The sequence below is a fragment of the Corvus hawaiiensis genome, chromosome 20, assembly GCF_020740725.1.
Source record: "Corvus hawaiiensis isolate bCorHaw1 chromosome 20, bCorHaw1.pri.cur, whole genome shotgun sequence".
NCBI lineage: Eukaryota > Metazoa > Chordata > Aves > Passeriformes > Corvidae > Corvus > Corvus hawaiiensis.
In genome coordinates, this window is record NC_063232.1 from 2163082 (window position 1) to 2180017 (window position 16936).

At 39.4% G+C, this 16936-nt stretch overlaps 1 protein-coding gene across 1 annotated transcript in view; it reads left to right on the forward strand.

Moving 5' to 3' along the window:
- The window catches only part of BCAS3 (BCAS3 microtubule associated cell migration factor), a 299682-nt gene that overhangs the window by 101108 nt on the left and 181638 nt on the right, over positions 1–16936 (forward strand). Inside the window, 4 exon segments of the mRNA XM_048324409.1 lie at positions 2441–2485; positions 8175–8299; positions 8881–9046; positions 10176–10276. Coding sequence (XP_048180366.1) covers positions 2441–2485; positions 8175–8299; positions 8881–9046; positions 10176–10276 — 437 coding nt within the window.

Sequence of the window (16936 nt, forward strand, 5' to 3'; positions counted from 1 at the left end):
AAGCTTAAATAGTTTTATTAAACATAACAACATGAAATCAAAGTATTTCAGTTTTCAACTTGCTAAAACTGAGAGTCAGCTAAGAAACTGAGAAAATTCCATCAGAACTTTGAATGGTAAATCATCTTCATTCCATAATTTCCTTTGGAATTTCTCCCTAGCTCTGGGAAATGGGAACCTGGGTGAGTTTTTGCCTTGGCATTGCTCTCTTGCTGTCACCAAGCACAGCCATCTGGTGCTGTCTCTTCAAGGTTGGGTTATCCTGTAATTTGTGGATTCTCTCTCTCTCTCAATTAGCATTCCATCCATATTATGTGAAGGAAATAGTGGAAAACAATTGCTTATATAAATATCATAGGGAAAAAATGGTCATCTTTAAAGAAATTAGGTCTTTTGAATGGAAAGGAGGTACTAAGTTGGTTTTCTCACACTTAAAGCATTTTAATAAGACTCTGCTGTAGTCTTTGGAAGTGTAATTACATTTTCTTCATGATACAAGATTTTCTACCCGTTTCCATCCATATTCTATCCAAAACTAACCGAACAAAAGCTTCAGTTGAAGCGTGGATCCACCTGGGCCAATTTGTAATTAAAATAAAGAGAATTTGGTAATTTGCAAGTATAATCAGGTCAATATAGTATGTTGTGGAAAAAGAAAAAGCCTGTGTTATCTTTGGAAATGTTTAATGGGCTCAGCTAAGTGTCATTTGCCTGATGTTTGCAGACAGAGCAACTGAGGCAGAGAAGAAAAAATAGTGTCCAAAACATCAATGATCATCATTTAGAAATTGAATTCTAAACTCTCAGGCAGATCTGACCACTCTCCAATGACTCTTCAAATTTACACTCAATACATTCTAGGTTTTAAATTATGTTGGCTTTGGGTTATGCAGGAGATTTAGCTTTCAATTAAATATTTAAGCAGTGCAGTAGTGCTGGACATCTTCTAGACTGGCCTTTGACTCGGGGACTGGATGTGCTGACTTTATAGGAGATCATTCAGTTCAGACAATTTAATTGGGTTTTACCACTGTTCAAAGATGATATATTAGGTCTAGAAGGGTGGTTGGTTCTACCAAATGAACTCTGTCCCCAAAATTGTTAATCAAACATTAATTAAATACAAAAAGTTAAAGGCTAGTCCCTTATATGGAGCTCAAAAATGTTTTTGGCCTATAGTACTAATTAAAAATAGGGGTTTTTTTCTGTAATATTCTATTCTTTACTGGATTTTTGCATCTTTGCATGTTGAAGAATGTATGTCTTAGATTTGTATCTTCATGTGAGTGTTTTTTTGAGAGGATCCCTTCATTCATTGATGTTATGCTCATGTCAGATTTAGCTCACTGAATTATTTTTTATCAGGCTGGTATCCTTTTAATTGTGTGGGTCTATGGCTGAGTGCTTTATACATCCTTCAGTGCTGGACCTTTTCAGGTAATTCATTGCCTTGTTTCACCTGTTTCAACTACCTAGAACTTATCGCTGAGTCAGAGTATGAAAAGAAAACTGAACCATTGGCATTTACAAAATCAATTATTCGGAGATTTTGTGGATGATGTTACTTTCCAAATGAGACTCAAAGAAGCCTTGAACATGTGAGCTCTAAATTTGCCTCCTGTTGCTCCTTTCCAGATTTTATGCAAATGTCTCTACAGCAATGGCTTTTTAAAGGGAGATATCCATTAAAAATGCCCTCGGATTAATGGGTTAAAAACTATCCACTGTGCAAAAATACTTGAACAAAACGTAAAATCAAATCGTGGTGTAACTCGTTGGGTGGCCAAAAGCACTCAGCTCTAGATCTGGGGATTTGAGCATCAAATACATTTGAAGTAAGTTAGGCCTCTCTTTCCTGCATCTGTGCAAGCTTTTAAAGGGGGGAAGAAGATTTCTGGGTTATACAGTTGAATTTCCTGGTGTGTTTCTGTCCTAGCAAAAGGCTGAGTAATTGTCCCTAAAAGGTTGTGATTGCACCTGTTGGTTTTATTTGACCTCCTCTCAGTAACTTTGTAAAACTGCCCCACTCAGCCCTTCCGTGTTCCATGGAAAACCCCCACCTATGATTGATTTCGATGCTAATTCCCTTTTCCTGTCAATTCTGACTTCAGTATCTGCTGCAGCCTCAGCTTTGGCAGCAGATTGGAGGCGGGGGCCCTGAGCTGTGCCTAACCCGAGCTCTGACTCTGAGCCCAGCTTGCACCGATGCCCCCCCGTGTGTCCCAGCATGCGGAGCCCTCCTGCCAGCTCCCGCCTCCGGGGCTGTGCCCTGGGCAGAGCTGCTCCCCTGGCAGGGCCTCAGCTCCTCCAGGGTATCAGCAAGGGTTCTAACAAGAATTTGTTCACTTTCTGCATAAATCTTAATAGCATGATATACAGTGTACTTGTTGGGAATTGAGTTCTCATCTAATTTCTGTGCATTTTTCCCCTTTACGTGAAGACCTTACCTGTTTGGAGCAGGATGTTTTTCCATAAAAGCTCCTTGGTGAGTTCCCAGTTCAAACCCAGCATGCCTATACTCCATTTGCTGTCCTCGCTGAAGATAACTCTGTGCTTAGACTTTTTAATTTTGGATTAATTTTTTGTTTTCATTTGTTTACCTGCATGGCTGATCTATAGGTTTCCACCCACATAATTTCACTTTTAAACTATGGATGCGTGTTCACCAGCAAGCATTGCAAGGAAATGAATTCACTGGTTTTTTTTCTTTTTTTTACCTTTGAGAGTGCATTTAATTTTTAAGTAGCAGGGAAGTTGAAAAAATAAATTACTTCTAAGTGGGCAGAAATGATTGCAATGTTTTTCCATACAAGCCTCTTTTTTTTTTTCCCTATATTGCTTCCTTTATTATTGTAGCACTAAGTTGCTTACAGACAGAAAACATCGATGATGACCTCTGAAAAATAAGCCAGATTAGCAGTGAGTAGGCAGTAAAGTACTGCAGTGAGAGGTGAAGCAGTAAAATGGGCATTGAAAAAAAAAAAGAAAAGCTGATTACTTTGGAGAAAAAAATCACAGAATGGTCTGGGGTGAAAGGGGCCTTCAAGATCATCTCATTCCAACATGGGAAACAGTTCCCTTAAAATTGGGGTATTTGAAATAAAAGGGGGCTTCATTTTAATGTGAAAAATTGCTGCATATTATAAGAGCAAAAGAAATTTTGAACAAGTTTCTTGACGTTGGAGCTTGGTTCAGTGTTTGGGCAGCTCTGCATCACCTCAGTCACCACTTTGTAATGGGATTGGGTTTAGGTGCTAGAAGTTTTGGATAATAAGAATGGAAGAAGTAGGAACATCTTAGAAAATTTTAAAACTTCCAGCTAGGAGTTTTTTGGGGGTTGGGTTTTGGAGGTTTTTTTTGTGGGTTTGGGATTTTCTCTCTGTTTTCAGTTTTGCTGAGGATATCTATTAACTATGCCCACCAGTATCTTTTAGAATATTCGTACATGGCTCTTGGTTTTGTTCTAGATGTTGGCTCCACATATATCACCCTCAATGTCTCTATCAAAAATACTCTCTTCAGGAAAAGAACTCATTAAGAGCTTTGTAGGACACAGAATTCCTAGAGAAAGGCTGGTGAGGGATATGGGAGCTGTACCAGGAGAAGCAAAGGCCCCTTTGCCTTATTCCTGGAGAATTTCTAATTCCTGAAGTACCTCCCTAAGAACCATTTCTAAATGTAGTTTATGATGCACCAGAGAGTTTTGCCTGATGGTGATCTAAGAAGTGCAAAGGCTTTGAAGGAAGAGTTTTGGCAGTGGATTGTCTGAGCAAAGGCTGTGTGGGTCACCCCTGCAAGAAGCAGGAGACGTCAACCAGAAATTATTTTAGACTGAAGCAAGATTAAAAGGCCGAGATTAAAGAGGGGAATATATGAAATAGGCTCCAAAATTGTTGCCTGTCTTTCACAAGACTCTTTTGTGGTTTGTTTAATGCCAGTGCTAGCTCAAAAGTATGGTCCTTACTAGTCTACAGAGAAATTAGGATAAAAAACAAACTTTGGGTGAGGGAAGAAATCATGTTGTTTCCATTAAGGTCTTAATGAGACCTACAATTCTGTAGACAAAATGAATGTTGATTTGACAGCTAAGTGCCTGGTGAATAAAGGATCCTACCATTGCTTTTCGTGCTTTTTCTTGCTTTATTCATAATCTGACAACTGGAAACATATTTGTTTTCGTGTTTCAGGCACAATGATAATTAAAATATATGGACTTAGAGACAGATTTTTTTTTGTAATTTTATGTGTAATTGCAAATTTCATGCAATATTTTTCTCCTGATACTTTTGTTGCTGCATGTGTAGTCAGGATAAAACTTTTTCTTTCAGCAGTCATAGATGTTTCCATTTCAGTGGGTTTAGTGTGGAATAAGTGCTTTTGTTTTTATGAATCTCATATATTTGAAGCCTGTTTGTTGGGAATATAAAATCAATGTGATTCTCAGTCTTTGCAGACTGGTACTATTTGACTATAAATATTTGAATATATAATAAGGCAGTTCCTTCATATCATATATATGCAATTTATTTATTGTTTTAAAGTCATGTCACTTGTTTGACAATGAATTTAAAGATACATTTAAGAGCCAGAAGAATTTTATGAGACATAAAGCTCCATCATAAACTGTGCAACCTCTGGTTTTCATAATATTTTGAAAGTATTAATTCTTTCTAGTAAAATCATAATTAAAATGTAAACTAGTTAAAATATTGTAACTATTTAGTATTTTTACAAAGAGCTAACACAATGCATTTCCAGAGATTATGGAAGTTTGATGTGTTACAAAGTCAAGAAGTGGGAGCTGTGAATAGTTTCAGTAGGTCTTAATCTGTTCTTACTGTGTTGGCAACATGAAAGAACTCACATGCTGAGCTCGGTCTCTTCATTGCTTTTTAAGTACTGACAAAGTGATGTCTTAATTTTCTTCTTTAGTTTCCTCCCTTCTCCTTTTGTGCCATTTCAGTAGAAAATGTCAGCTGGCCACGTCTGCATCTACATCTCAGTGCTCCTGCATTTAAAATAGAAATAATCCTCCAAAATTATGTTAGAGAATTTAATAATAATACAAGTTTCGCCAGATACATTGTATTCCTGATACAGATTTCTGCACAGATCTAATTGGGGTAAAACTACTGCCGTGTCTCGCTGAATTCCAGGTGGAGTAGATCCAGGGAGGAGAAAGCAAACTGCCTTTTCATCTTCCTGATGTCTTAAATACAGTGCTGTTGTTCCTAATTTTTGAAAGAAATGAAGAGTGAAATTATAATGGGGAATGTTTGGTCCCAGTTGCTTCACTGTCTCCTGATTTGAACGTTGACTCCCAACAATCTGAATTTCTTCCTGCATCCCTTGTCAGGAAAACTATGGTACAATCTTTTGGAAGTTACTATATTATGAAGATATTTTCAAAGTAACTGTTTTTAAAAGTGAGGCCAAATGTGCCTAAATTTCAGCTCTTGGAATAATTTATGAAGTGCTGACAAGCCAAGAGCAAGGAAAGAGCAGGAGTTCATAGCAGAAACAAGTCATTCACCACCTACCTTCAACATTATGGTTTAGTTATCATTTATAAAGCTGAGAGGGTGTTTGCATCTGCCGAGTAATGTGGATTTATAGTTTCCAAGTTGTTAAAATATCACAATGACATGTAAAGATATTTTTCTAATGGCATTACTGTTACTGAAAATAACTGGGCTTTGGAGGTTTGCTGAAGGAATGAAATTTGAGTTGGAATGTATTGATGAAAACTCAGGAATGGAGTAGAATGATGGTCAAATGAAAGATTCCTCAGTTACAAGAGAGTTCAGAATAGACTTGTTGACATCTCATCAGTATTTTCAGAAATCTTTCCAAACCAATAGGATGCACAAGTCTTTTTTGTTTGTTTGCTTGTCTTTGTTTGCTAGCAGGGCTGAGTTTAACCACATGAGTAATCGTGTTTTACAAGGGCTGCTCTTTCTGTCTACAAAACATCGTCCTCGAAGGGAAAAGCTTTTGGCACTGAAACCAACATTTAAGTGCTTGCCTTGATAGATGTACATCCTAAAGACAAGATGTAAATAGAACTGAGCTTAGACCATTTCCTCTAAGGCTGTTTATAATTGTATTTGGTTGTACACAGGTCTTGGGACTCAGAGTGTGGAGAACTCTGGAAAAATGTGTTGAGTCCCAGGTTCACTTTTGCTTCAAGGCTTGAAGTCAGTTCTGTCCCTGTAGAAGTTTACTCCAGTTTGTAGCTGAGAATAGCATTTGCTTCCAATTTTTTTCCCATTTTAAATTACTTCATTAACCTCGAAAAATCATTTTAATAACCTCAGACTGTGTTGAGTAAAAATTGAGAATATTAAGAATATTAGGACAGTACAGAAAGATTCTTTTGTCAAGAGGAAGTGAGTATGTCTGAGTCATACCTGTGCCCTTGGTTTGCTTTGTAGGGGTTGATGGGTGACACTGTCCTGAACAATCTTCTATATTAAACCAAATCATTTACTGATTGAAGTATAGATCAGTAAGCAGCACGACTCTCATTCATGGATACATTTATATTTTCATTTCTGAAGGAATATGAGTGTGTGAATACTTGGAAAGTGAGAGCTAAAATAATTCTCAATATACAATTTGATTAAAAATACTGTTTCTGTGACAGATGATCATTTTGAAGTGAAAGAAATCTGTTCTGATTTTTTATTAGTAGCTAATAAACACTTGTTAGTTAACACAATCTCAATTTGAATATTCTAATACAGAGTGTGATGTGCCACTGCAAGCAAGGGAATACATTTATAGTCAGGAACTTTTTGGAACACAGATTTCTGACCCAGTCATCTGTAGCTGGAGGTTTAACAGTTGGATATTAAATGCTTTGTGGTGGTTCAATACCAGAGTTACTGACTGTAAATTCCAACTGCTCTTTTGGGACATTCCAGCTTCTCCCTCATGTACGAGCTTCAGCTCTGATCCACATCCATGGAAGTTTGTCTGAACCTTTCCATGGATTCTGGTCATTGTGATGGAATTCCTTTGGAAAGAGTTTTTTTGTTTTAATTTCTAATTGATACATGTGACTGTAGGCTTGCCATGTGTGTGATCTGTTAGTATAAGTTAAATATCATAACTCTACAGTGTTTTAATTGATTTCTTCTGTTTAAAAATATTCTTCTAGTGCTGAATTCCATTGTAACACTTGCACTCCTTTGTTTGCACATAAATATATGCACACACACTTCTCAGAACTGGAAATTGTTATGTAAAAACCAGGTTAATGGGATGGTCGAATCACAGGCTGAAATTGTGTGGAACAGGAAATTAGGAGAAGAAAAATGGAAAGGAGGGGTGGGTAGGAAGAGAAGGGAGCAGTGAAATAGAGTAGAGAGAAAAATACGAAAAAATTTGATTAAATGGACTAGAACAAGGGGAAGATGAAAGAGGAATCTTGCGTGGGTTTCTCAAACAGCTTTTCTCTTAAAGAAAGGGTGAAATCCTGATTTAATGAAATGAGGCATGGACAATGCTCTAACCATAGTTTTGAGCTTCTGCAGAGCAGAATGTTATGTTCCTGCAGGTGCCTGTGAGGAGAAAGACAGGATGTCTCAATAAACATCCTCACACACCCCTGGATCTGCTCCATGCTCATCGTGGGGTCAAGGCAGCGTGTCTTAATCTGCTTTTCCATGATCGAATTCCTGATGTGTTCTAACACGTGGCTCATGAGTGTGTGCATCGTTTCCTTGCCCTGTACCCTCTGCATGTCATTCCCTCCCTCCCTTTGTCACACATATCCCCTGGTTATTCCTTTGGAAAAGACAAGGAAATATCAACCACCTGAAATGACTGACCCAAAATCTGTATTTTCATTCCCAAGGGATTTAGGATTTCTTTGTATTTACTTCAAAAGTTGTTTCTGTTGAATGCAAATATTCAATATTGGGTCTTCTAAACAATTCAATTCTCCGTTATGAGCCAGTGCCTTCCTCAAGTTAATGAGTTCAGTATTCCAGGGGAGTTTGGGACCTGTTATTGGAAAACACTGAGCATCTGTAAATTCTGCTGGCCCTTCTGGGAACTGCAGATATTCACCATTTCTGAAGTAATATCTTTAAATTGCTGTTAAGCAAGGGATATTGTAATTTTTTGAGAATTAACTTGCATAATTTTATTTTGTTCTTTCTTTAAAGCAAATCCAAACCAGCTCCACAGATTTCACCCAGTAAGTCTGTGGGAGGGGAGTTTTGTGTCGCTGCAGTCTTTGGATCTTCAAGGTCATGGTTTGCCAACAATTCTGGTCTCAAACGAGAAAAAGGTTGGTACCTTACAGGATTAGGATTTGCATTTAAACTTAAATTCTTATTTTATGACGGGTCCTGAGCAATTGGTGCTTGTTTGTGGATTTTGTTCTTTAAACTCAATGACAGTGGAGATTTTTAGGAACATGCTTGGGGTGCTTTTGGTAAAATTTGCAAGAAATTTTAATAAGTGAAATGAATAATTTATCTTTTATTATGATGCAGTGACAGGAACCCAACTTTGATAGTTCAGTCCAAAGGTACTGTGTGAAGTGGCACTGAAAAAATTGTGAGATAAAGATGAAACACCTTTGCTAAAGCAATTGTACAACATATGTTTTGGAATGTGTAATCACCTGAGTACAACTTGGTGAGAAATTTGTTCCACCTTCTCTTGTACGAGATATTCATACAATTGTGTGAAAATTATGTGTTTTGTACCATTTTTTCTCTGTCTCTCCAGCCCTTTCACTTCTTTTAAATCACATTTTTAGCTGCAAGCAAGAGACTTAAAAGAACACAGTCTGCTATTTCTGCAAAAGCTTTTTCTGTTCCTGCTGTGCTGTTGCAATGAGATTTTCTCTCTCTTTGCCCCCAGATCAGTCCAAGCAGTTTGTGGTGGAGTCGTTGTACATCATCAGCTGCTACGGGAGCCTGGTGGAGCACGTCCTGGAGCCGCGGCCGCTCAGCACCGCGCCCAAGATCAGCGATGACACCCCGCTGGAGATGGTCACCTGCCCCAGGGCCAGCTGGACTTTGGTTAGGTACCTCATTCCTGGAACTTTTCCTTCCTTTTGTCCACAGAATGCTCATGATCTTTCTTTTTGAACGATCTTTTTGCGTCGTGGTTGTCACGCATTTAAAGACTCTTAAAGTTCTGCATTGAAGGAGAGAAATTCAAGCCTTCCTTTCCATACGGTTCTGTCACTGTCCATGTCCCTCAATGAGAACTAAGCATTTAAATCCTTCTCTACATGTGGAACTACGTGAACATGTCTATGAATCAATAGAGATTCTTAGTAATTGGAGATTTTAAATGATCAGGTTGTAATTTTCTTTTTATATAAGGACTAGAAACAATTATTTTGGTAGTGTTGAAGTAAAGAATTCTGGTGTGAGACATGAGCAAGGTTCCCCCAATGAAGGATTGTGAGTTATCTTGTGAGCAGCTGAAGGTACCATTTCTTAAGACAGTAGAAGAAATTATTCCTGACATGTGGAAGAAAGTAAAGAAAAATTGATGAGAAAGTGTTGTCAGTGCTTTTGACGTTTTAAAATATTTTTCTATTGATTTTTCTTGGCTCCTACATTCCTTAGTGCTACTTATGGCTGGACTGGAGTGATCAATACTTGATTTACCCAGCTATTTAGGAATGGCCCACCCTAATTAAAATTACAACACAGACTTCAGGACCATTATTGTTGAAATGAGTAGGTTGTAATGGAATTGAAAATTCTAATTGGATCAATAATCCATAACTTTACACAGCTTTATTTTCACAGTTTGGAAATGCTCAATGACTTTACAGGATGGAAGCAGTGCTAGTTAACTGAACAAAAAAGTTCCCCAGTTTCTCTTGTGTGTTTATATAACGTCAGCATGACATACAATGGTCCTGAACATATTTACCAACTTAATCTAAACCTCCTTCCTGGGGTTTTTTACGCAATCCCTGCTGCAGTCAACAACCAAGTATTGTCTTTGCCTCACAATCTGCACGATTTGGCCCTGCTGCTCCACTGCCTGTGGTGGATTGCAGTGTTTGAACAAGCTAATTTAAATAATTACAAACATTTTGTGAGCTTGTATAGATAATTGCATGTGATGACAGAAACACTGATTTACATTCTCTGTATTAGCTTAAATATTAATAGTCTTGTGTTTTACCTCAGAACTCCTCAGTGGAATGAACTCCAACCACCATTTAATGCAAACCATCCACTGCTCCTGGCTACAGATGCTGTGCAGTACTACCAGTATCTTCTGGCTGGCTGTGAGTAGCTGACAACTTCTTGTCTTGTCTCATGTGCACGTTTTAAGCAGAGGGTGACTTTCTGAGTTGATTTTTCAGCCAATTTCAGTGTATGTTCAACCCCAGAGTAGGGCTGTGTGTAACTGTGTTGGTAAGGGTAGAGCAGTGAATGTAGTGTTGGGACTTCTGACATGAAGCAGAGTTGTGAGGCTGTGGGAGTGCTTGGCTGGCCTTGAGAGTGACCCACCAGGTCCCATGAAATCTTCAGGGTTTCCTCACCTCATTCCTCCTCATCCTTTTAGCCATTTCCTCCTGTGCATTCCATACTCAGTGACAAGCGAGTGCATCTGCATTTCCCCTCTCCCTGGGGACTCCTGGTTGCTGGGCTCCTTCCAGCCAGAGTCTCAGACAGCTGCTTCCCTCAGGAGCCTTGGCACTGCTTCCAGGGATGGTTGCCCACCTGCCTGTGTCTTGCCCAGCCACATCATTCCCAGGGAGTAAATACTTCATGGCATGGCACATTCAGAAACATTTATACACCTATAGCTATATATATATGGTGTATCTATATTATATAAAGACACAAACCCATGTAGTTTATAATGGTTTCATAGAAACATGAGTATTTTTCTTTTATTTGACAGTAAGACGACTAACAGTGAGGAGCAAGTTCTGTCTAGGATCAAAGTGATGTAGCAGTTGAAGTCTCACAAGGGAACAACTCCTGGCATCTGTCAGGGTGCTCCTAGGGAAACAAAAGCCTGTGCACAGTTGTCAGTGCAGGCAGCATTGTGTGACAGGGGCATTTCAAATGCACCAAGTGGCCATGTGGGACAGGAGGCACTTTGGATGGGACTGGTAAAAGGGGCGCTGGTGCCAGATTGGATCTGTTGCTTCTACCTGTCCATCTGCTGCATCTGAGTGTTATGGAAACCTGCAAGGTTGGAGTCTTCCTTCTTCCTTGCTGCATAGAAAATTGGGATAAAACTCAAAAGGTACAAAAGAAAATGAAAAAGTAATTAGCAGTGCACAGCACCATTAGATTTGCATTTTGGCTTGGTTTTTTTGCTAGATTCCTGCCTTGTTTCACTTGTATCCCACATAGTGAAATCAAGGATAGATGGAGCTCATTTTGTGTATTTTATTAACAATTTATTAACAGCTCAGATAGTGTTACCCAGTACAGTAGACACGTGTGTACAAATACACATTTTAAATGGTTTAGTACTGAAAACTTTTTAAAGAAAGAAGAATGAATGGTAGCTAAGTTCCAACAATTAATGAACTTGTGTTACTTGACTTCTAAGACTTATAATTCAGGTTTTAATTCACGCAATAGGAATTCTTTAAGCTGGATGTGAAATGGAAAGAATTATAGAATGATAACCACTAAAGACAGAAGAGTATCTAGAGGACAGTGCAGATGGCAATAACAGAGAAATTTGTGTCTGATAGTCTTTGAAGTTTTATTTGTTTTCTGGATTTATTCAGTCTGAAGCTCCTCAGTGAAGTCCCTGCAAACATGGACTCAAAGCAACTTTCCCGCAAAAGGCACCTGTTAAGGAGCTGCTAAGCCCAGCTCCGTGGCTCTGCTTACCTGCAGCTCTGCCCTGGGCTGGCTTTAGCTGCAGCCTGGGTTTGCCGTGCTCTCGCTCCCGTCGGGGACTTTAATTGCCAGCAAATGGCTAAGTCAGGGCTGAGGGGGGCTGTTCCATCTGTCTGCCACGTCAGTGCTGAGAGGAGCCGTGGCGCCGTTTCAGGGTCACTATTTGTATCTGTCTCTCGGAGGTAGAATGCAGCAGTTTCTCTCCGTTTCTGTATAGCATTTCTGCCAATTGTTTGGCTCCATTAAGTGTGCAGGGGAAATAAAAGCCTGAATGACCAAGTCACAAGGGGGTATGGATAGACCCTTTCTTTGTCCACACTCAGAACATTGCATTAGGTCTCATTATCCATTTATAATAAGTGACCTTTGCCCCCTGGGTCATTGAAAAACCCTCAGTGTGCTTTTTAGCACAGAGTACCTCTGTCAGCAGCCGGGCAGAACAATGAGACGTCTGGCGGGCTGCTTCGAGGGCTGCATGGCCAGGTTTTCATAAATAAGAGGTTTGATGCCAAAACACAGGGCCAAAATCTTCCTTAGTCTTTGAAAAATATAAACCAGCCTGGTGACTTCTTGTGTTAAACAGAATATTCCAAAAAATCCTGCGATAGGTTATTGACACATGGTTCAGCTTTTAATATTTTAAAAGAATCTGAAAGTTTTATTTGCTGCTAGAAAGGAACAAGGAACCATTGTTGGAAGAAATGTTCTGTACAACAAGTGTCCAAGACCTCTATCCCAAGGGTATTTGTAAGTGGATCAGCACAGCTGTTTCCTTGCTTTGAGGTCATCTGTGACATCTGCTGTAGAAACCTGCATCAGTGTGTGCAGCTCATGTCTACCTGAGCACATTATCACAGCTCAGGCTGCTGCACAGGTGAGAAAGTGGGAAGCAAGGGATTTACAGCTTTCTGTAAGTTCATGGCTTGAAAGTGAACTTGTATGGTAAATTCCACAACCTGCTGGCCTGCTGGTCAGTATCCTGCTCCAAGCTCTGCGGCTGGTCAGAGAGAATATAACCAGTCCTGAGAGCTCCTTCTGGCAGAGCAGATTCTAGGCTCACTGTTGTTCCCATGAGTTCATCCCACAAACCCCTGGATTAATTACAATCCTCAGGTTTTCAGTGCTGGGTGTTAGGCATCAGATATTTCTCTACACTCCCCACTTTCAGTACACAATATTCTACCTTATTTGTGTCTCTGATATTCCCTCTGTATTCTCCTGTGTCCTGAGCACATTTAAATCTAACCACAACAGAAGGAAATCTAAGTCACTTTTTTTTCTTCCTAGATGTTTTTGCTATAACATAAATACCATCGTGCAGTGTAGTTCAACTGTCCTAGCAGAGCTGGCAGTGGGAGGAGAGTCATGCAAGGCACTGCACAGGAGGGTTTTGGTGTCCACAGAACTTGCAATGTAAAAGCTTTCTCCGGAGAATTGCCAAGTTTTGTCATTACTTGCTCTTTAAATCCTGCTTTCTTCCTGCTGTTTGGTACTTAGGAATTAAGGTGCTTTTGGTTGTATAAACTCTTGAGGATGCTGTTAAGATGTCCTTTCCATGTCCATGACAATTCTCTGGCTGTGTTCAGGTTTCTTTCAAATGAATTCTTTCCTCTCTTTTACCAGGACCTGAGATTTTGCACATTTGATTGACTTACCCCTTGTTTCCTTTGTGTGACTTCTGTACCTTTCACATGTTTTTTGCATGTTTGAGTTTACACAGACAACGTTCATGGCACACAATGGAATTGCCATGGAAATAGGTGACTTTGCATTACCAGAAAGTCTAACATCCTCATTTCATATTTATTTCCTTTCTTCCTTATCTCTCCACTTTGAATTCACTTTTCAGTAGATTCACTTTGCAGTAGATGCAATATCTGAAACATGACCAATTAACACATTAATGAATAAACCTCCTAAAATTGGCCAAAAACTGCCCCAAAAAGATATTGAATAGATTGAGATCTGATTTTAATCCTCTGGCTCTGCAAAGGGCACCTTCACATTCCAGGCAAGAGTTTTGGCTCATCAGGACCAATTCCATGGACAGGGCCTGCAGTTGTCAAAAGTGGGCCAGTGACAAGAATTAATATATTAACTGGTGTGCAGTACTCTGACAAATTGCTTACTAAATACATCAAAATTGATTGGGCATTCTGTGTTTAAATTGACAAATGACTGCATTAGGGGAAGGAGGGAAATCCATTAATTACAGCTGCCCTCAACCATAGGAAATGTAATCGTATAAATATAGATTTTGTTAAAACAAAAGTCTGTACTTTACTCTGTGTTGCTGGTAAGTGTACTTGCACCTCTTTGCTATTAAACCTGCAATAGGAGGTTTTGGAGACAGATCTTTGCAATTGGCTTTTAAATAATCAAAGAGCATTTCTGTTGTGTTAAAAGGAATGATGCAGTGTTTCTGCATCCCACTCTGACCGCTTCTGGAAATTGTTTCTCTCTCAGAAAAATGGACCTGTAGCTGAGGCTTCTGCTGTCTCATTAATTGTTTATTCTAAATGCAATGTAATTTGTATTCCAAGATGTGAGGATTCAAACCAGCACTCTGTATTCTCCTTCCTTGTTCCTGTACTGCTCTCCAAGTCATACTTGCAGGGCTGTTACATTTTTCTGAGTAAGAATTTGCACTTGAGTTAGGCCTGAAGATATAATCAGTTTTATAGGCTTCGTTAAGGGATTCTTGAAAAGATTAAGGCCTGTATTTATAGCTGCCTTTGACTTTTGGCTGTTACAACAGATTTTCATTTCATTTCTGGACCAACTGTTGCACAGATCTTGTGTTTCACTGAAAATGGCTTTCATTAGAAGTCCAATTTAGTGACTGTCCATTGTCTTCAAAGGGAGGGGGTGAGCCTTTCCTTACTGTTTGTTTGGGTTAAATGATAACACCATTTATACAGATAATCTCTGTAGCTCTGACATCATGTTTGCACTTCCTGCTCCCTCTAATGAAAGCTGTGCACCCTGGGCAAGACTTCTGTCTCCAAGCAGCATTGTGGTTGTTTATGGCCTATTTTATATTCCTTTCATACATTCCATTGACAGAAATAAAAATTACATCCACAGAGCTAGTGAGTATTGTGGAAAGTCTTGAGGGTAAGATGGAGAGTGTATTAAATAACTGTGAATATGTGCTGTGAACACAGACGCTGTGAAAACCCAGCTGTGATGCCTGGAATCACAGCCAAGGAGTGCCACAGGAGGAATCTGGACATTCTGGTCCTCCAGCCCTTCTCTGTGCACAGCAGAGCGTGGTGCTGGTCTGGTCACAGGTGAATGAACTGGGACTGATAATCACATTAGGTGTTGTACCTCTTCCCTTCTCCTTGCATTCTTTTGAGTGTGCATCTTTAATAGTGGATTTGCCATCTCTGGGATGGAGGAATGTAGGTGACGGTGCATCCCTTATTATACATGTAACTCCAGTGTGTTACATGTAGGGGAGGCCAGAGCTGCTCTGGCTCTGGGTATGTTCAATGTCTGTCACAACGAGCTGGGTTTCAAACAGTAAAACTGATCAAAAGCAGAGCCTGTGCAGTAACAGCAATTACTCTGTCGTGTAGTTACGAGGTGTTCAAAGCCTTTCTGCTCTGGCTCTGTGGCAGGGCCACGCTCAAACAGGACTTTGGGGCAGTTTCAGTTGCTCCATTCCAGTGTCTCTGATAGGCTTTGCTGGTTCTGCACTTGGCCAGTTGAACATGACCCATTTCTGGAGTCCATCCTTATCCAAGCCAAGCTCTGACCTTGCCCTGAAGTGGGGGAGTTTCACCTGAGCTCACCTGAGCTGCCATGGGGTGCAGCCATAGCGGGGCTGGAACAAACCATGGGATGTGGGTGAACATTTCCACCTGCCTCATTTTCCTGTGCTGATCATGTGAATGGTGCCCAAACTCCAGCCCTTCAGCTGATCCCAGTGCCACAGGTGAGGGCTGTGCCACAAAGTTGTGTCTGTTGAGTGCTACAGGGTTAAAACTGCCACAGAATCCATTTTCTAGATTCCCACTTTGCCATTTTATTCTTTCTACCTGATGTTGCCTCTAGTCAGTAAATAATTTTCATTAAATTCTACTTTATTATAGCCATATAATAAAAGAATGAAACATATTCTTAAAAGAACTTCCTGTGACTCTTCATCAGTGGTCTCGAAAGAGTTGTGCAGATGTCCTGTAAAAATCCATATCCTTGGGGAAAAATTCATAATTCCTTGAAATTTCGAAGAGAGAAATGAGTTTCAGATTTTCCTATTCATTCCTATTCAGATTCATTCCTATTCAGGAAAATGAGTTTTAGGATTTCAGACAATTAATTCTCAATTATTAATCTCAGGTATTCTTTCTCTATATATATTACATGGAAATACAGGTATCTGTGTGAGCATGTAAGTGATAATGTAAGTGATACTGGTAAAATACATTCTAGAAGAATTTTGGTGATTTAAAATTTGGAATTTTTTACTGCATTTAAAACTGTTGCCGATCTTAAATATGTACGTTATAAATATAATATAACATAATAAATATAATATTAAATATAATAAATATGTATGTTATCTAATACATATATATATGTATGTATGGGGTTTTTTATGACTAAGGTTACAATATTACTGGAGAAGACTGATTCCAAGCAGGCATTTCTCATACAGAATGTGTTTGGGTTTTTCTGGCAATAGTCACAAACTGTGAAAATGGAATTTTCGAGTTTGCTTCTTACACTTGGAGGCGTGACAGATTGCAGGTTAATCTGCATCCCCTTCCCCTTCCAGAAAAGGTGTTTCTAATGAAATCGAGTCCATGGTATTTTTGTAAGGGAAAACTACCTTGCCCTAAAACTGTAGCCTGCACTTTCTGCTCCCTGCAGGAACCAGAACTGAGAAAGGAAGCAAATTTAATTTCTGACTGAGCACGGAGTGATTGGGGTGAAAAGGAGCGGGGCAGATGCATCACTGCATGAGCAGTGGAGTAAATCACGATACATTCTCCAGCCATGATTGCTATTTGTGAAATAATAAAGATGCAGATGAACTCTGTAAGGTGTATTGGCTGCTGGGAATG